The 20,032-nt window shown below is 41.1% G+C and overlaps 1 protein-coding gene across 19 annotated transcripts in view; it reads right to left on the bottom strand.

Annotated features, from left to right (window-relative positions):
- Positions 1-4,543: 4,543 nt before the first annotated feature.
- DIRAS2 (DIRAS family GTPase 2) overlaps positions 4,544-20,032 on the bottom strand; it is a 160,628-nt gene continuing 145,139 nt past the window's right edge. For all 19 annotated transcript variants that reach the window (XM_033236831.1, XM_033236816.1, XM_033236820.1 and 16 more), the window contains one exon: positions 4,544-8,573. In XM_033236831.1, coding sequence (XP_033092722.1) covers positions 7,938-8,537 — 600 coding nt within the window. In that variant the 5' untranslated portion in view covers positions 8,538-8,573 and the 3' untranslated portion in view covers positions 4,544-7,937. The remainder of the gene's footprint in view (positions 8,574-20,032) is intronic.

The following is a 20,032-nucleotide window of genomic DNA, read 5'->3' as shown; positions in this document are numbered from 1 at the left end:
GAAAGCTAAAAGGACTGCAAACGATGTAGTCTTGATTTTTGGCAAGGGCAAATAATACATTTCACATCTACTGTGTTGCTCCCTAACAAAGAAACTGGATAACTTTCATCTTACATTCATGGTGAACAGTTCTATCTTCATTAGGTTTTTTTTCTGAGCTCCCCATCTCTCCTTACAGAAGTAAAGTTGGAGTATGGTGGTTTCCTCTGTTTTCCTACACCTAAGCTAACTCCGTGTTTTTTGAGGCAGACTGTGAGGAGTTAGAAGAGCAAACAAATGATAGCAACAATAATGATAATTATTACCATTGTGACAATAGAATTTATGTTAAAATGTCTTAGGCAGATGCCTGCCTCTTTGGGCCTCTCAGTAACTTGTGATAGACTAGGATAGGCAAAGACCCCTTGTAGTGAAGAAAGGTAAATGGAAATTGAAAAGTGAATGAGGACAATTCAGAGATGTGAAAAGATGAAGACATGAGAGTTCCTGCCCAGATCTGAAGCAGCAACGTTGGCAGGGCAGAACCAGTGCCATGGGTTAAAGGAATCCTGTGGATGTGGCCGCAGCAGCAGCCACTGGGTGCTGAATGCAAGAAACTGTGGCCACGGACCCCACATTCACAGTATCTGGGGCAACAGCAAGTCGGCAAAGCCAAGGCAGAATTGATGAGGGCATAACCTCCTGACAGGTTCATCTTGCCCTCTGCCCAGGGACAGCCAATTTATCAAGAGAGAGCAATCGCAACAGAGAAAGAGCTTAATACACATAGAGATGGCTAAGCGGTAGACTGGAGGTTTTATTATTCCTCAAATGAGCGTCCCTGAAAATTCAGAGGCTATGGTTTGTAAAAGGTAGTTTGGTGGACAGGGTGCTGGAGAATGGGAAGTGCTCACGGTTGGGTTAGGAATGGCATTATAGGGAGTCAAGGCTGTCATCCTCTTACGCTGTGTCAGTTTCTGGGTGGGGGCCACAAGACCAGATGTGCCAGTTTACCAGTCTGGGTGGTACTAGCTGGTCCATGAGAATGCAGGGTCTGAAAAATACCTTGAACATCAATCTTAGATTACAGTAGAATTGTTATATATAGGAAAAATTGGAGAGGTTAGAAATCTTGTGGTCTTTGGTTACATGGTTTCTGAGCCATAATAATTTCTAATCTTCCGGCACTTTGGGAGGCTGAGGTGGGTGGATCACCTGAGGTCAGGAGTTCGAGACCGGGCTGGCCAACATAGTGAAACCCTGTCTCTACTAAAAATATGATAATTATCCGGGTGTGGTGGTGCATGCCTATAATCCCAGCTAATCAGTAGACGGAGTCAGGAGAATTGCTTGAACATGGGAGTCGGAGGTTGCAGTGAGCCAAGATCGTGCCATTGCACTCCAGCCTGGGCAATAGAGAGAGACTCTGTCTCAAATAATAATAATAATAATAATAATAATAATTTCTAATCTTGTGGCTAATTTGTTAGTTTTGCTAAAGAGTCTGGTCTCCAGGCAAAGAGAAGTTTGCTCAAGCAGGAGCTATTATTACCTATGTTTCAAAGTTAAACTCTAAATTCATCCCAAAGTTAGTTCGGCCTAAGCCCAGGAATAAATAAGGGCAGCTTGGAATCTCTTAGGTCAGATTTCTTTCACTCATAATTTTCCTGTGTCAGATTTTTCTCACTGTCATAATTTTTGCAAAGATGGTTTTAGGGGCACCTGTCTTCAGTATTTGCAGGCATTGAAGAAACCTGAGGAGTTGTTAAGAATAGAGAGTGTGCCATGCTTAGATCAGGAGGGCAAGGAGGGGTGGTCCAGATGGTTGCTGGGGCTCAGACCCACAACCAGGGACATCACTGCCCACATAGCCCTGATGGAACTCCCCAGGGTGGAGCAGGTGGGCAGGTGCTCTATACCTGAATTACAATTTTCTCTCAATGCTAACCTTGGAAAATGCTCTACATAGAGAGAGAAAGCCGAGACCCTCAATACCACTGATTTAAAAAAGTCACTAAAGGGAAACTTGATTTAACAAAGCCTGCTCCCATCTGCATCCCACCCCAAGACTTAGGGAGCTGGCAGGCATTCCCAATTAAACTTGGCTAACAGCAGTGATTCTTACATTCGATTCCATATCAAAATTACCTACTAACACACAGTTTCTGTGAGGGGTAGGCGGTCTGGGTATCAACAGTTTGCAAGACTCTTTTACCACGTGATTCTTATGTGCAACAAAACTAAAGGGCAAATAGATTATAGCCTTGCATGTTAAAGTGTGGTCTCGGACCAGAAGCAAGGACATCACCTAGGAGCTGATAGAAATGCAGACTCCCAGGCCCCACTCAGCCCTGCTGCCTCAGAGGCTACAGAATCACAAGACCCTGAAGTGCTTCATTTGCACATTAAAGTTTGATAAGCACCAGAATACCCTTTAATGGTGCCTTTAATGGTGCCTAATGGGGTCTGCTGATTGTCATTATCTCCATAAATCGGAGCCCTGACTAATGTTGCAATAATGACCTGAAGCTGGGCGGAGGGTTGGAGTGGGGAGGGGCATGCAGACAGCAAGACCAGGAAAGCTGCTGATAAAGAGGCTGGAAGAAGCGGACGTTTCTGGTGGTTTTTATACTTGGGTAGTTTGATTTTCACATTGGGGCCAATCTTCCTGATAGAATGCTACATAGTCAGCAGATTTTTGTATGTTTCCACTGAAAGCTCAATACATGACCAGCCAGCGATGTGCTTTGTGCTTATCATGAAATTAATCCTCAGGGCCGCCACCCTGCAGACTTCAATCATTCCCATTTTGCAGAAGCACTAAGAGGGCAAGAACCTACCCAGAGTCACTTAGTCATTCCGTCGCAGAGTGAGGATTTTGCTTTCAGTGTTTGATGGATTTTTCCTGCATCATCAAAATTAAGCTTTATTTTACAATTAGTGTGGAAAAAGAGAAACAAAAACTGAAGCAGTACTCAGCGGCACTGCCAGGGCAGAAACTGTCCCCACAGGGTTGACAAAAACAGTATGCCAGGTTCTGGATAGAAATATAGTCATAATTAAGCATTAATCAGGCTGCACTTTGGCCCACTTCCTTGTTGCTAAAAGTCACATAGCACTAGATCCTGACCATTTGTATCTCTTTGTTCCTGTTGATAAGATTTCTAGCATTAAGGTTATAAGATGGTTTAAGAGTTGATTTGCATCCCTGTTGTTCCCATAGACAGGCCCTCTGACATTAGAATCATAAGGTTTTTGTTTAAGGATCAGTTAAGATTTTTTTCAGGCCCCAAATTCCAGCACCCAATTTGAAGACCCCACAGAAGGATGGGATCAGCATAAGACTGCAGTTTCTTCATCCTCATCCCACAACTCCACCCCTCACTCTTTGACCAATCAATGATTTCCACACATCATGCTGTGGCCCACTCAAAACCCTTAAAATCACTAGCCCCACAGTCCTCCAGGAGATGGATTTGAGGTTTCCTCCTGTCTCCTCATTGGGTGACCCTACAATTAAACCTCTTGCTCTACTGCAACCCCATGTCTCAGGCATTGACTTGTCCCAGGCTTAACACCATCATTTTGTCAATGAAAAGAACACTCTATATAAAACTTCCGAAGACATTTATTCTGAGCCTAATAGGAGTGGCTAATGACCCTAGACACAACCCCAGGAGATCCTAAGAACATGTACCCAAGGTGATCTGGCTACAGCTTCGTTTTATACATTTTAGCAAGATGTAAGACATCAATCACTACGTGTAAGAAGTACATTGGTTTGGTCCAGAAAGGTGGGATAACTCAAAATGGGGGCTTCCAGGTCATAGGTAGATTCAAGAATTTTCTAATTGTCAATTGGTTGAAAGAGTTAGATTATTATCTAAAGACTGGAATCAATAGAAGGGAATGTCTGGATTAAGATAGGGCTTATGGAAACCAAGGTTCCTATTATGCAGAAAGAATCAATAGAAGGAAATGCCTCTTACCAGACCCGAACAGTCTATCATTCTTCAGATGTTTTAATGTTAATGCTGGTCAGTTGTGCCTGAATTTCAAGAGGAGGAAGATATAATGAGGCATGTCTGATCCCTACTTCCCATAATGGCCTGAACTAGTTTCTGAGTTAACTTTGGAATGCCCTTCAATCCACGGGCATTCATCCATCCATGGCCAAGGGGAGCATCCATCAATCAGTTGGGGGGCTTAGAATCTTATTTTTGGTTTACAGTTTAATAGCCTGGGGTTGTGGAGGAAGGCAGGATTAAAAAAAGAGAAGGGCATTTGTCTTCACTTCTATTTTGACACAAGTAGAGCCCTGCCCTGCTCCTTCCCTCTCACCTTAACCTGTCTGGAGCTTCTGCTTCATTTCCACCCAATGACAGGGAGCATGGGAAAGGTTCACGGGACACCCCAGGGTGAGCTACTGTTGCCTATACTAGTTCTGTGCAGAGCCTGATATCCTTCTATTGTGGTCATAAGCACATAACAGCTGCTGAGGGGTCACCAAGTCAAGGTCATCCTAGACCAGCTAATCCCATAAGACATAGCACCACCTTCCAGCCAGGGTGTCATAACTGTAACTTTATTGTAATATGTCCCGTTATTTCCAGAACATCACTGGCAACTAGAAACTTGTATGCAAGGGTGATTTTTATAACCGCAGAGTAAATAAAATATAATAGAGAATAGACTTGTAACAATAAATACACTTTAAATATAAATATACACATTGATATCCCACACATATAAAAGTCATGCTCTGCAAATACTTTGTATACACACTGTCCTTGTGGGGTACTGAATTCCAGGGTGTGTCCTCAAGGATTTACATGTGTCCTATCAGTTGTAGATATTTCCAGAGAACTTATGTAGAAGCAACACATTACAAATTTAGGGGAAAAAAATTAAGTATCACAGAGCAATTTTTAAAATATTTAATACATTTTTGTTCTACAAAGAATGAGCATTTCTTAAATATTACAAACAGTGAAACAAATATACTAGCTTACAGATATGTACAATTTATGACTTTATACTTCAAAAATGCAGGAAGATAAATGATATGTTTTATATACATGTAATTTTAGATAGAATGAACAATTCAATATTGCTCTTGTGTTGGTCTTGGTGCATTGTATGCATGCCCATGGCTTGTCGCTGGATGGAGGAGGGGCTCGTGGGGACAGAAGGGAAGTCGTGGAGCCCCATGCTCATGCCCAGGGCGCCATCCTCAAAGCAATATTTAATTAAATATTAACTGATTCTGGCTGGGTCAAAAACTGCTGTGCCCATATGCAATGTAGGATGTGTTTTCAAGAACCACGGCTACATATTTGGGAATGGAAACATACAAATGCTTTAAAAAAAATCTGATTCTGTGATGCTAACTCCTCAAACCCTGAGTCAATTGGGGAGCTCCTAAAAGATGATTTTGAGATAACCATCGATATCCTCAGTTCAGCTCATAGAAAATGATCTCAAAATGAAGACCCATAATTGAAGCTTCAATAGCCTTCCTAGCCTATAAATGCACAGGCAAAATATGAAGGAAAAAAAACGTGTCCTGAATGAAATCAGATTTTCAGTAATTATAAACTTCTCATGCTGATGAAGCCCTAAACACTTAAACATGTAGAAACTGATTTGAAAGGGATAAAAGAAATTCTGACTTACAATCAGTAGAAATGGGATGGTTTGTAGGAATATCTCACATTAAAAGCTTTATTAACACTACAGTCAGTGGTGAATATCACATTCTACTGTTAGCAAAGAACCCACTCAAAATCTATACACCCCATTTTGGCCATGAAGTTCTGTTTCTTCTTCCATTTAACCTATACCCAAATTAAAACTTGATCATCTCTCTCTCAGAATAGAAACAGAAAAAAATGTCAGGACAAGTTGAAAAACAAATGTTCCAGAAAATCCGCCAACTAAAGATCTCATTGCGAATGCTGTGCAACAGCTTTCTAGAACAGAACAATCCTGCTTGAGGAATTTGAAGCGGGGCACAGGACTGGCCCAAATGCTCTGCACCCCCAGCTGGCTCCCAGGCCACTTCTCTGCTTTCTCAGCTCAGCGTGAGTGCTCCCGCTGTAAAGTCAGGGCGGTTTTGTTCTAGGAGACCACGGAGTCAAGCAGTTCTCAAAGGCACCTCCCATGCACTAAACACATCCCAAGGGTGAGTTATTGGGAGACCAGAGAGGATGAGATCAGGACAAGAGAACTGAACCAGAAAAGGCTAAAGAAAACTAGGACATATTGAGAGAGCAAGTGCGCTTTGGGGGATGGAGATGGCCACATTGCTGCTGCTGCAAGCCCTGCACAGGAGGGACAGGAGAAACAGCAGCTGCAGGAGGTGGCACAGTCAAACATCCCCAACTTAAGCCCTACCTGTGCTGGCACTGCCACCCAACAGCCAGGCAGCCCCCACCCCCCCAGGCAGGCCCACGTGGGACTGCAGCTTCTTCTGCCTGCCAGGCGGGTGACAGGAAGATTGCTGAGAGGATGATGCCACAGTTGGGGCCAGTAAATGTTCTGCCAACTGAAACAAACAGGAGATCTAACAGGCATGATCAGTGGGAGTTTTCAGGAAGCCAAGTCCAACCAGGCTCTACGATGGCAGAGCAATTAAGCTGAGTGGGCTCTTCCCAGGGCAGAGCAGCCTGCCTGTCTCCAGCCACCATCCTATCCCCAAGCTAAACCTGAAATGGCTGTAATTTGGCTTGAAAGATTAAAGATGCACACAAAATCATTAGGAGAAAAAGATAATTGTTTCTAGAGTCAATACTCTATCAAACAGCTCTTAGAAGACATATCTAATGGAACATGCAGGAGAATTTACTATTACTTAAATGCATTTTCCAGGAATATATTTCCAATATAGATAGATCATCAAAAACACAGTGAATAACTTCTGTTTCAAAGTATTTCATTAAGGTGCAAAGTGTGGCATATACATGTTTGTGACACTACAAAAATGGATGTGCTTCAGGTTGTCTGATGGCCTTTGCTGGCTGCTACCCAGCTGGGTACCGATTGAGTTATTTAAGAGAAGAAAACCACCTTGGAGGAAAAAAAGTCTAAAAATACCGAGTTTATTTGCTTATATTTAAAATCTGAGGGCTGAAAGAAGTTATACCCCTCACAGGTCAAAAGAAGAAAATCACATTTCTAAAACCCTCGATGTATAACACACAGGAACATTATTGCGATGTTTTAATACTGTCACGATATCCTCACTTAAAAACTGAAGAACTTCTGACAGAGCAGCACACTATCAGTGCACTTATCCCTGCACATGAAGATAAATACTCTAATACGTTAAAATGATACTTCCTAACTAGGTCTAGTGAGGTGAACACATGCCCTCAGGGTAGCAAGGCTCCTAACTGGCCAGGTGGGAATTAAGAATGAACACCCGTCTTTAGGGGAGAGGCTGTGGTTTTTAATCCCCTTTAAAAATGTGTAAAATGGACCAACTGTGGTCCACTTTGGACCATCTGATCTTCTCACCTCTTCCTGCCCCTCCCCTCCCCCAAAGATGTGATTGGCTTCTGTCTGGGGTTGGTGCGAGTAGCTCTGGGTTAACAGGCTCTCACATGCACGTAGACAACCTTTAGTCCTCTCGGTACATGTTGCTTTGTGGGTACCAGTCCTCCCTCCCACCTTCGGGTGTTCATCACCATCTTCAGAAATTGCTGGCAGCTCTCAGTTCCCGGGGATGCTGAGCGTATTGGTTTTCACTTGAACCGCCTGGCAGATTCTGTGACTCCAGAGGGGGTGGCTTACTGTTGGTGGTGTGGAACGCCCTCTTAAGGACTATAGGGCGCATCTCGATTAAATGCAATGTTTAACACGTGGGCATTGTACATGCTACCCTGACGACGGTGGGTGTCACTTGGGGGGAGTGAGGTGCCGGGGACCCACAGCTGCTCCTCCCGCAGGAAGGGCCTTCACATGATCACGCACTTGCCTTTGAGCTTCTCTTTCCTCTTCTGCTGCTTGCTCTTTTTCCCGTCGATCTGGAGACTCACGGTCCTGCGCTTCTCCAGGTTGAGCAGCTCCTGGAAAAGCTCCTTCACGTTATGGTTGAGCTTGGCTGAGGTCTCCATGAAGGCGCACTTCCATGTGCGGGCCAAGGCCTCCGCCTCGCTGCTCTGCACCTCGCGGCTGGGGCTCTCGTCACACTTGTTCCCCACCAGCATGATGGGGATGCTCTCCACGTCCCCTTTGATCTCGCAGATTTGTTCGTAGATGGGCTTGAGCTCCTCCAAGGACTGCCGGCTGGTAATGGAGTACACCAGGATGAAGGCGTGCCCTTTGGAGATGGACAGCCGCTGCATGGCCGGGAACTGGTGGCTCCCCGTCGTGTCGGTGATCTGCAATGTGCATATGCTCTTGTCGCAGCTGATCACTTGCCGGTAGGTGTCTTCCACCGTCGGGATGTAGCTCTCCCGGAATGTGCCTTTCACAAACCTCAACACCAGGGAGCTCTTGCCAACACCTCCAGCCCCAAACACGGCCACCCGGTAATCGTTGCTCTGCTCAGGCATGTTGCTGGAGAGGTCCAACTATCAGCCAGGACGCACCTAGCAAAGGAACCAGATGTTTAAGAGAATTAATAATTAAAATATAAAAACATTAATAAGGATGGCTCTACCCTCTTTTGATAGCTTAAAAATGGGAGGTAATGACATTTATAATAGCTACAATTCTAAATCCAATAAATTTGGTCAATCTGCCGTTTTCAAAAGAACAATCTACTCGGGCTCACTGAAGCCCATCTATTTCTCTTTATTGGACCATGACAATGAGCACCTTTGCTCTCACCACAGGCCCTCAGCCCAGGGAAAACATGCAAAGTGAGCCCCAGAGGCAGCACCAAGGAAAGGCAATGAGAAGAGAAATTACCCCCAAAAAAACACAGACACACATATGCACACACACATCACCATCATCAGCAACAGCATATCTTTGCTGTTTCACCTGAAGTACTGAGTACCCAATATACTGGTCATCATAGTGTGTGTGTGTGTGTGTGTGTGTGTGTGTGTGTGTTTTAACAAATAATGGGAGAGGGAGATGAGTGAGGGAAAAGGATGCTCTTAATATTTATTCAGTGTTTATATTAACTCATAAAATCCTCACCTCTCTGCAGAAGTTGGTGCCATTAGCTCTGTTGTACAATGATGAAACTGGAAACGAGGATGAGATGGGGAATGGAATGTCTCTGATGTTACACAGCCAATAAGAGGGAAGGCTAGGATACAACCAAAGCATTGTGGATGTCAACGCCCATCCCATAGGCTGTCTGCAGACAGAGCTGGTCACAGTGACTTAGGCATTACTCAGGCCATAGTATAGATTGTCTCCATTAAGCATGAAGAGCTAACTAATAAGCGTGAAGAGTCATTTCATTCATCAAAATTAAGATGATTATATAAGCTTTATTTTTAAGAAACATAAGGAATTGGGTATTACCAGGATAGTAGCATAAACTACTTATTAAGGGTCATTAAAAATGAAGAGAATGCAGCAACTCTCCATCATAAACTTCACCCCTAGTCTAATATTTATTTTTATTCAGGGATGTGCAGATGTGCCCTCTTAATTTACAACCTATCAAATTTTTTTCATTCTGTACCTTCTTTGTTAAGGAAGGACATACAACACCAAATAAAATAGAGAATTACACAAATTTTGATAAATTTTTAAAACTAACATGTTAATGTGAAGCACGGAATTCATTCTTTTCTGCAAGCAGGCATTGTGCTGACTTTTTGCTTTTCTAGTTTTAGGGCAACTGTGGAAAAACAATAAAAAGCTTTATGGGAGAAAATCCGTTTTAGAGTCCAGTAAAAGTATTAAACAGAACTAACAATGGAAGGAAATGCATTTGTGCAGTGATATGTTCTCCTGACAGACAGAACATCAGGTCAAAGTCTCGGATTGAGGCATCCCACCTTCTCAATTTGCCTTGTGCATTTGCCTACAGATCTGCTCAATTCAATACTCAGCTGTTCTTGCATGCACTTTGGAATCCCAAACCCTCCAAGAAACTAAGGACTCAAGCCTGTAATCCCAGCACTTTGGGAGGCCGAGACAGGTGGATCACGAGGTCAGGAGATCGAGACCATCCTGGTCTACACGGTGAAACCCCGTCTCTACTAAAAAAATACAAAAAACTAGCCAGGCGAGATGGCGGGCGCCTGTAGTCCCAGCTACTCGGGAGGCTGAGGCAGGAGAATGGCATAAACCCGGGAGGCAGAACTTGCAGTGAGCAGAGATCGCGCCACTGCACTCCAGCCTGGGCGACAGAGCTAGACTCCGTCTCAAAAAAAAAAAAAAAAAAAAAAAAACTAAGGAAACATCAGTGCTAACAGAGAATATAAAAGATTGTTAGGAAGCTCATTAACACCAAAAGACGGCAGAAGAGTCTGCTTAGGAGTTTAATGAAGTTTAAGAAATGGTTATGAGATAATTATGATTAATTCAAGGGTGGAGCATTGTGATAAATTGTTCTACAATTAAAAAAAAAAAAACTCAATGGTGTCTTAGTTGGTTTTCTGTCACTATAACAGAATACCACAGACGAAATAATTTTAAAAGCAATCTATTTCTTACAGTTCTGGAGGATGGTAAGTCTGATATGAAGAAGCTGGATCTGGTGAGAGCCTTTTGCTGTGGCATAACATAGCGGAGAGCATGGCATGATGAGAGAGAGCAAGCGTGTCAGCTAGGGTCTCTCTCCTGGTCTTAGAAAGCCACTGATGCCATGACAGGCATTGCTCAGCCTCCTCATGACCTCATCTATTCCTAATTACCTCCCCAAAGGCCCCGCTTCCAAATACCATGAACATACACATTTGAGGATTACATTTCTAACATATGCACTTTTTTTTGGTTTTTTGAGACGGAGTCTCGCTCTGTCGCCGAGACTGGAGCACAGTGGCGCAATCTCAGCTCACTGCAAGCTCCGCCTCCTGGGTTTACACCCTTCTCCTGCCTCAGCTTCCCGAGTAGCTGGGACTACAGGCATCCACCATCATGCCCAGCTAATTTGTTTTTTTTTTTTTTTGAGACGGAGTCTCGCTCTGTCACCCCGGCTGGAGTGCAGTGGCGCGATCTCCGCTCACTGCAAGCTCCACCTCCCGGGTTTATGCCATTCTCCTGCCTCAGCCTCCCGAGTAGCTGGGACTATAGGCGCCCACCACCTCGCCTGGCTGGTTTTTGGTATTTTTTAGTAGAGACGGGGTTTCATCGTGTTAGCCAGGATGGTCTCGATCTCCTGACCTCGTGATCCACCCGCCTCAACCTCTCAAAGTGCTGGGATTACAGGCATGAGCCAATGTGCCTGGCCAACACATGTACTTTTAGGGGACACATTTAAACCATAGAAAATGGCCAAAGGAATCTAACCTTAAGCTTCTTTCTACATCCTCAGAATGAAGCTCTCTTTTTGCTTAGGAGGGAGTTTCCTCACTCTGTTTTGCCTTGTATTATGGTTATTTAGCTCCAGACTAGAGCATAAGCATCTAGCTGGAAGAGAACATGTCTTAACAAGTTCTGCATCCCAATATATCTCAAAGATCTCTTGGTTCACAGCACACACACATTCTTTATGAGTTTGCTGAATATGTGGTCAGCTGTGTTAAGGTGTCTCCATTATTAAACTGGCAACCAACACACAGGAAGTAAATGCTAAACATAAAGTATTCATGGCTACAATTATTCAATTACCCAGAGAAATATCCATCGAGCTTCCACCAAACCAGGCTGTAGACAAAGGGCCAGGAAACAACTAAGGAGAAGGACAGACTCAAGGAAGGATCTCTATTCTCGTGGAGCTCAGAACCAAGTAAAGCAGACATCAATCCAAAAGATAACTTCACAAATATGTAATAAATTATATTATAGCAAGTGCTGCAAAAGAGAGGTCTGAAGGAACTTCATGAAATTTGAAATATCAGGAAGAATTTCACTAAGGAGGTGGCATGGAAGCATGAATCTGAAAGATGAACAGGAGTCAGAAAGTTGAAGGGGTATGAAGTTCAATGTGCATTTATGAGACAGGCCTGGGGCAATAACTCCATAGTGATCTTCAACTCACTAACAAAAACCCAAACTGTAGAGAATCACTTGGACCTAGGAGGTGGAGGTGGCAGTGAACTGAGATCGCACCACTGCACTCCAGCCTGGGTGACAGAGCAAGACTCCACCTCAAAAAAAAAAAGAACAAAAAAAAAACTTGTAAACTATTTTCTTCCATGTCAGAACCATTCACTTATTTCGCAAGCATTTATAAAATGTCTGCTACATACTGTGCAAACTCAATGCTTACCCAATAGCACTCATAGCATTGTGGGGGGGACAAGCGTAGGAAAGTACACATTATACCCCACTTGGCAGATGCTGTGATCTAGTTATCAACAAAGGCAGGAGAAGAACCTAGTGGGGAATCCAGCTCTGCCTGGGGCCCTCAGGAAACATTTCATAGGGGGCTGGAACTTGCCAGATGGCAAAGTGATGGAAGGCATGTTAGTCAGAAGAAAGAACCACGTAAGAAGGAATAAATGAAGGAAATAGAGCTAATGCTCGTGCCATGGTAGAACAGCTTGTGTAAACTGGCATCCAGGAGTGAATCTGGGGGAGGGAGTGGTGGCACTCACCATCAGTCAAGATAAAAGGCGGAAGAGAGAAGCAGCTTTAGAGAAATGGCGGTAAACAACAAGGAGAAAGGAGCTGTGATTGGGTCAGGTTTATGGGACAAATAGGGGGAGATACCTGGTAGGTGATTGCGGTTTAGTGTGAAAGCTCAGCAGAGAGGTTTCATCTGGATACCATTCATATACAAACAGCAGTATAATAAACAAAAATTCTCCAGGGAGAGAGCATGTAGAATGAAAGGAGAATACCACACGCCCAATCTGTTATATGCTATTGGGAGAACTTGGCAAGTTACTTAAACTTTCTGCGTTTGAGTTTTCTCAGCCAGGAAATGGATATAATAATGCCACATTGTTTATGAGACTAGTGTGGGGAGTGAGTAACACAATGCAATCAAGCACTTGAACAGCTCTCAGCACATGGGTTTTGGTTACATTCAAGAAGGACTATGCAGATAAGGGGTTTATAAAGGAGCAGTATGATGGACAGGGAGAAAAACTCACAAGAGGGCAACTAGCTATTGAACTCATTCAACAAGATTTCAGAATACAGCATTCATATAAAGAACCAACTGTATTTCTATACACTTGTAATGAGCGATCTGAAAATGAAATTTAAGAAAATAACTCAATTTACAATAACATCAAAACGAGTAAGATACTTAGGAATAAATTTAACATAAGATGCAAAACATATTTGGAAATTACAAACATGGTTGAAAGAAATTGAAGACACAAATAAATGGAAAAACACCCTGTGTCATGTATCAGGGGACTTATACTGCTAAGATAGTGATATTTCCAGGAATCACCTACAGATTCAATGCAATTCTTAAAAGCATCTCACTAACTACTCTGCAGAAACTGACAAACTGATCCCAAAATTTATATAAAAATTCAAGAGACCTAGAATAGTCAAAACAATGTTGAAAAAATAAAAATGAAAAAGCTGGCAGATTCATACTTCCTGATTTCAAACTCACGTCAGGGATATAATACATCAAGAAATTGTGGTACAAACACAGGATACACAGATAGATGAACAGAACAGAATTCAGAGTCCAGAAAAAGACCCTCATATTTACAGTCAATTGTTTTTGGACAAGGGTGCCAAGAAAATTCAATTCAAAAGGGAGAAGGAATAGTTTTTCAACAAATGATGCTGAAACAGGTAAAAGAATAAGGGGAGGACCTCTCCGTCCCACCATATACAAAATTGACTCAAAATAGATCAAATACCTAAATATAAGAGCTGAAACTATAAAACTCTTAGAAGAAAACATAGTTATAAACTTTGATGACCTTGGAGTAAACAGTGTTTTCTTAGATGTGATACCAAAAGTATGAGAAACAAGATTAAAACTAAGTAAATCTGATTTCATCAAAACTGAAGGACACAATCAAGAAAGAAGTAACCCACAGAATAAGTGAGTATTGTTATAAATCACGTATCTGATAAGGGACTAGTTCCAGTATATATAAAGAACTTCTACAATTCAACAACAACAAAACAACTCAATTAGAAATGGGCAAAAGACTTACAAGGACATTTCTTGAAAGAAGATATATGAATATATTGACTATATTTAGTAGTCAATAAGAAGATATACAAATAGTCAATAATAAGTCAATCACATGAAAAGATACTCAACATAATAGTCACCAGGAAAATGCAACTCAAAACTGTAACAAGCCTGTAATCCCAGCACTTGGGAGGCTGAGGCAGGTGGATCACTTGAGATCAGGAGTTCAAGACCAGCCTGGCCAACGTGGTGAAACTCTCTCTCTACTGAAAATACAAAAAAAAGTTATCCAGGTGTGGCGGCGGGTGCCTGTAATCCCAGCTACTCGGGAGACTGAGGCAAGAGAATCGCTTGAACCTGGGAGGCGGAGGTTGCAGTGAGCCAATATCGCACCATTGCCTTCTAGCCTGGGCGACAAGAGTGAAATTCCATCTCAAAAACAAAGCAAAACAAAACAAAAAACTATAAAGTACTACTTCATACCCACTTGGATGATTATAATCAACAACAAAAAAAACCCCAGAAAATAACAAATAAATGTAGGCAAGGATGTGGGAACATTTGAACCCTTGTGCATTGTGCATTGCTGGCCAAAATGTAAAATTATACTGCTGTTTTAGAAAAAATTCTACCAGTTCCTCAAAAGGTTAAACAGAATTATAATATGACCCAGTAATTCCCCTCCTTTGTATATACCCATGATAAATAAAAACACATAGCCACACAAAAATTTATACAAAGATACTCATAGTAATATTAAGCATAATAGCAAAAAAGTGGAAATAGCACAAATGTTTGCAACTAATGAACGGATAAGTAAAATGTGATCTAGCCATTCAATGAAATATTAGTCATCAAGAAAAAGGAACTGGTACACACTACAACATGGATGAATCCTGAAAATATTACGGTAAGTAAAAGAAGCCAGTTACAAAAGACCACACATACTGTATGGTTCCATTATATGAAATATTCAGAATTGCAAATATACAGAAAGGGTATTAGTGGTTGCCTAGGGATGGGATGGGGTAGGCACTGCGGGGAAGCAAGAAATAACTGATAATAGGTACGAGGTTTCTTGAAGGTCAATGAAGTATCCTAGAACAGTAGTAATGGCTGTGCTGTAAAACCCTGTGAATGTACTAAAAACTGCTGAAATGTATACTTTAATAGGGGAAATTATATCTCAATAAAGCTTTTACTTAAAAATAGACATCAGGAGGGCCAGTAATCCACTGTATATAATCCATTATCTACTGAAAATGATTCACACATATAGAGCATCAGGTCACAGACCCCAGTATGAGGAATAACCTGTTAAAAGGTAACAGACCTCAGCTTTATTCCTACTAGGCAAATAATCGAAATATCCCAAATATTCACGGAAGATGAACAAACCCTGAAACATTCATACCATGAAAAACAGTACCCTAAATGAACATATTAATACCTTAAGAAAAAGCAGTACAGGCTGGGCACAGTGGCTCATGCCTGTAATCCCAACACTTTGGGAGGCTGAGGCAGATGGATCACTCGAGACCAGGAGTTTGAGACCAGCCTGCACAATATGGTGAAACCCATCTCTAGTAAAAATACAAAAAATTACCCAGGCCTGGTGGTGTGTGCCTGTAATCCCAGTTATTCGGGTGACTGAGGCATGAGAATTGCTTGAACCCAGGAGCAGAGATCATGCCACTGCACTCCAGCCTCCGCAACAGAGTGAGACTACACCATCTCAAAAAAAAAAAAAAAAAAAAAAAAAGAAAGAAAAAAGAGAAAACACTACAAAAAATGATACATGCAACAACCTCTTTGAACCTGACGGTGGCCTGCTGGGTGTTGGAAATGTTACATATCTTAATGTGGGTGGTGGTTACACAAATGTTAACACTGTTGTTATATGGCCAATATCTAGATTATTCTATCTTATTCATTTAAAATTATCATGAAAATAGAATTTCAAATTTAAAAAATCTGAAAACTCAAAAATCTAATAGGATACATTTTCAGATCCCAGTTAGAGGAATAGGAGTGTTGAGATATCAAGTATGATAGAAATAGAAAGTAAATCTTTGATTTCACAAAGCAGGGGTTAAATGATTTTAATTGAGAACATAGCTGGAAATCTTAAATACTGATGCCTACTTTATTTTTCTTATAACAAAAATCAGGATAGTGGAGGAAGGAATGCCATTGTGTTAATTTTGTAGATAGATATGGTCCAAAGTCAGTAAATCAAGACGCGAAGATCTGTTATTCAAACAATAAGTGCCTGATTTAAAATTATAATCGTGGACATCAGAAGATGATGACTGAGAAAATTTTAGTTAAATGACATTGGGGGGTGTGAAGGGAATAGAAGTTATGTTGCAATAGGCCTGGGAATGATGGAAATGGAAGAGATGGCTAGAAAGATAAGAAATGTAGATTTCTCTTGAAATAAATGTGGAGATGAAGGAAAGGAGAAAGAATGACTAGTATAAGGTAATGCAGGTTTAGAGCGGTAGGAAAGATTCTGTATAGATCTGGTGATGGATAACTGATGGAGCAAATCTTCAAGGAAGCAGGAGTCACTGGGGTCTAGGATGCACACGGCAGGTCCGTCTTCAAGGAGGGGAGGAAAGAGAAGGGAGGGCAGGTGTTAGTTCAGAAGCTCAAATTAAAGCCGCCCAGACCAAGTCAAATCACTCAGCTCACAAAGAGAGCAGGAGAAAGCCTGGTTGCATTTTAATAATTTTTTATAAAAGTACACTTTAAAACAAAAAAATGGGCACAATGCATGTATTTGGTTAAAAAAAATAAGGTGATTATAAAATGTTCTTTTATGCATAGCCAGTCCCCTTCATTCAGGAGCAACCCCCACCCCACCCAGTTTCTCTTTTCAGAAATAACAGCTATTTAAAAGAATGAGAACTTAGTCATCATCTTCTGATGTCCACGATTATAATTTTAAATCAGGCACTTATTGTTTGAATAACAGATCTTTGCGTCTTGACTTACTGACTTTGGACCATATCTATCTACAAAATTAACACAATGACATTCCTTCCTCCACTACCCTGATTTTTGTTATAAGAAAAATAAAGTAGGCATCAGTATTTAAGATTTCCAGCTACGTTATTTATAGTTTGTTCTAAAATATACAAGTGTTCTGTGATTTGTCCACAGCCTGTTTCTAAATCCTACCAAAAAGCCGGGTGCAGTGGCTCATGCCTACAATTTCAGCATTTAGGAGGCTGTGACAGGAGGATTGCTTGAGGTCAGGAGTTCGAGATCAGCCTGGGAAACATAGCAAGACACCGTATGTACAAAAAATACAAAAATAAGCTAGGCGTGATAGCCCACACCTGTGATAGTTGCTACTCAGGAGGCTGAGGCAGGAGGATCTCTTCAGCCTAGGAGCGTGAGGTTGCAGTGAGCTGTGATCACACCACTACACTCCAGCCTGGGCAGCAGAGCAAGACCCTATCTCAAATAAATAAATACATATATACCCTATCAATAAAGAACATTAATAGAATTCTGTAACTATTTTTCACTGCAGGAGTAGGTAATAGGACTGGACCCACTGAGAGAGAAGGGTAATCTTCTTTCATCAAACTTTGCTAATTGAAGAATCATTTTCTGCCAGTAACATTTGGATCTTACTTTTTTTTTCTGGAGGTTTTTTTTTTTTTCCCTCTAATTCTTAGTTGTCGATTTTGGTATTTCAATTTGTCTCCTTTCAACCATTTCATGTGCTGGTATAAACAAGACTAATAAATTATTTTAGATAACATTAAAATTTCTGAATTCATGGTCTCTCACTTGATTGACAGAGTCCTGAATGCAGTTCAAGTTCAAATTCTTCCTTCTTCAGACGTTATTTCATTTTTAAGTTTAGCATCCAGGCTTGTTAATGTAAAATCCAAAGCCAGTGTGATTATCTTTCCTTTATAAGAAATTTGTGTTTTTTCCTTTCTTTTAGGAAGAGTTAGAGTTTTCTCTTTAACCTTGGAGTTATGAAGATTCACAAGAATCCATTCAGAATTGCTTTTTGAGGGCTTGTGGGGGAGAGAAGGGATAAAAACCCATTTTTTCCCACAGCCTGGGGACATTTTCTTCTATTTTTAAAAATTACAACATTCCAATCCCTATATCTTTTCTCTTTCTGAAGCTTCTATTAGATGATGGATTGATTGTAACTATTCTCAATTTCTCCAGCATCTTCTATTTTTAATAACCTTTCTTGTCCTCTGATTTTCCCTTTTTCATAGAAGTAGTTTCTTATCTTGGGAAATGTGCTACCACGCTGAATTTCAATGAGAATGCCCATTGTCATTGGTTGTGGCTGTTCTCCTCGCTTATCTGAGCTATCTCTGTCTCTGTTTGTTCATTTTAATCCTTCTTTTTCGTCTGCTCGTTTCCCCACATGTCTGCTGGTCTCTGGTTTCCCATTTGATTTATGAAGGAATCATCATATTGGCTGGGAGAGGTAGCTGGAGTGTGACTACTCTTGAAGATGTGCAGTTCTGTTCATCAACAGCCCATCCCCTGAATGGGAAGCCTGGGATGACTTGATACACACCCCTGTTATTTTCCTTTTCTTGAACTTGATTGAACTAAACTGTCTCAACACTCCCTTATACTCTGAAAAAGCTTATACATAGACAGATAGAGGAAGGAAAGGATTACGAAAAGAAAAAAAAAATCCATCCCAAAGTACATAAAATATAAAAATATATGTCAAGAATTCAAAATGAGACCTCCTAGGCAGTGAAAATCATTATTAGGCCTATAGGGCCTAGATTGAGGGAAAATGCATTTTGATTTACTGAGTGACACAAGTTTCCCATTCAAGAATATTTTAGAAGAAACTAGAATTCATGTGAATGAGATAGAAGCATGATCTCAGGCAAAACAAACCCACAGCCTTTATCTGTATTTTACTCTAAATTAATTCTGCTTCAAAACACAGTCATGGAGCTGGGCGTGGTGAAACACACCAGTAACTCCAGCTACTTGGGAGGCTGAGGCAGGAGGAGCAGGAGGATCGCTTGAACCCAGGTGTTTAAGACCAACCTGGGTGATACAATGAGACCCTGTCTAAACAAACAGCCAAAACTAGAGGGAAAATTATAGATTGGAAGAATTCAGATCTTTGAGAGTAAATGTTTGAAAAAGGTTGATAATTTAGTGTACTATTCTGTCCTAAATGTTCTATCTACAGCCTAAGCTAAAAGGTTTATGAAGCTAAAAGGTTTATACAGATTGTCTCTGCTCAGTTACTGACTTGGTTTCCACAAAATGTTATTAGCTTTAAACAAACCCTATATTTGAAGTTTGTACATGAGAGCCCCTTAAAACTCTTAATAATACAAGGTGAATAATGGTCATTAAGAAACAAAAATAAACAAAATGTAAATTCTTTAGATAGAAAAGTGTACTTTTATATATTTTTAGAATATTGATTTAAATAAATGTTTATATTCCTTCTTAGCTGACTCTGAAAAATGATAGATTTGTTAGTGGGAAATGTTTGATCATAAAAGAGACTTAAACACCCATGGCTCTACTTTATCCAAAAAAGCAGAATGCTTTTCCAGGAATCTTGTGTTGTAGTGTTATAAAGACATCTTCCCTGGCAGTGGGGCAGGTATGGAAGCAAGAGACTCATCTGGAGGGTCTCAGCTGCTCATTTCAAGATGCATACTATCTGCAAGAATGAAGTCAGTGGATATAAATGGGACACTTCTTGGAACGGCGGGGATAGCATAAATTATTTTTAAGGTTTCATATCCAAGAAACCAATAAGCCCGCAGCTTAAGTATACAAATAAGATTCACTTATATTTGTCTAAACAATTTCATTTGGGGAATA

This window comes from Trachypithecus francoisi, unplaced genomic scaffold (genome assembly GCF_009764315.1).
Source record: "Trachypithecus francoisi isolate TF-2019V2 unplaced genomic scaffold, Tfra_2.0 Lachesis_group16, whole genome shotgun sequence".
NCBI lineage: Eukaryota > Metazoa > Chordata > Mammalia > Primates > Cercopithecidae > Trachypithecus > Trachypithecus francoisi.
This window is presented reverse-complemented; position numbering and strand designations above follow the sequence as displayed.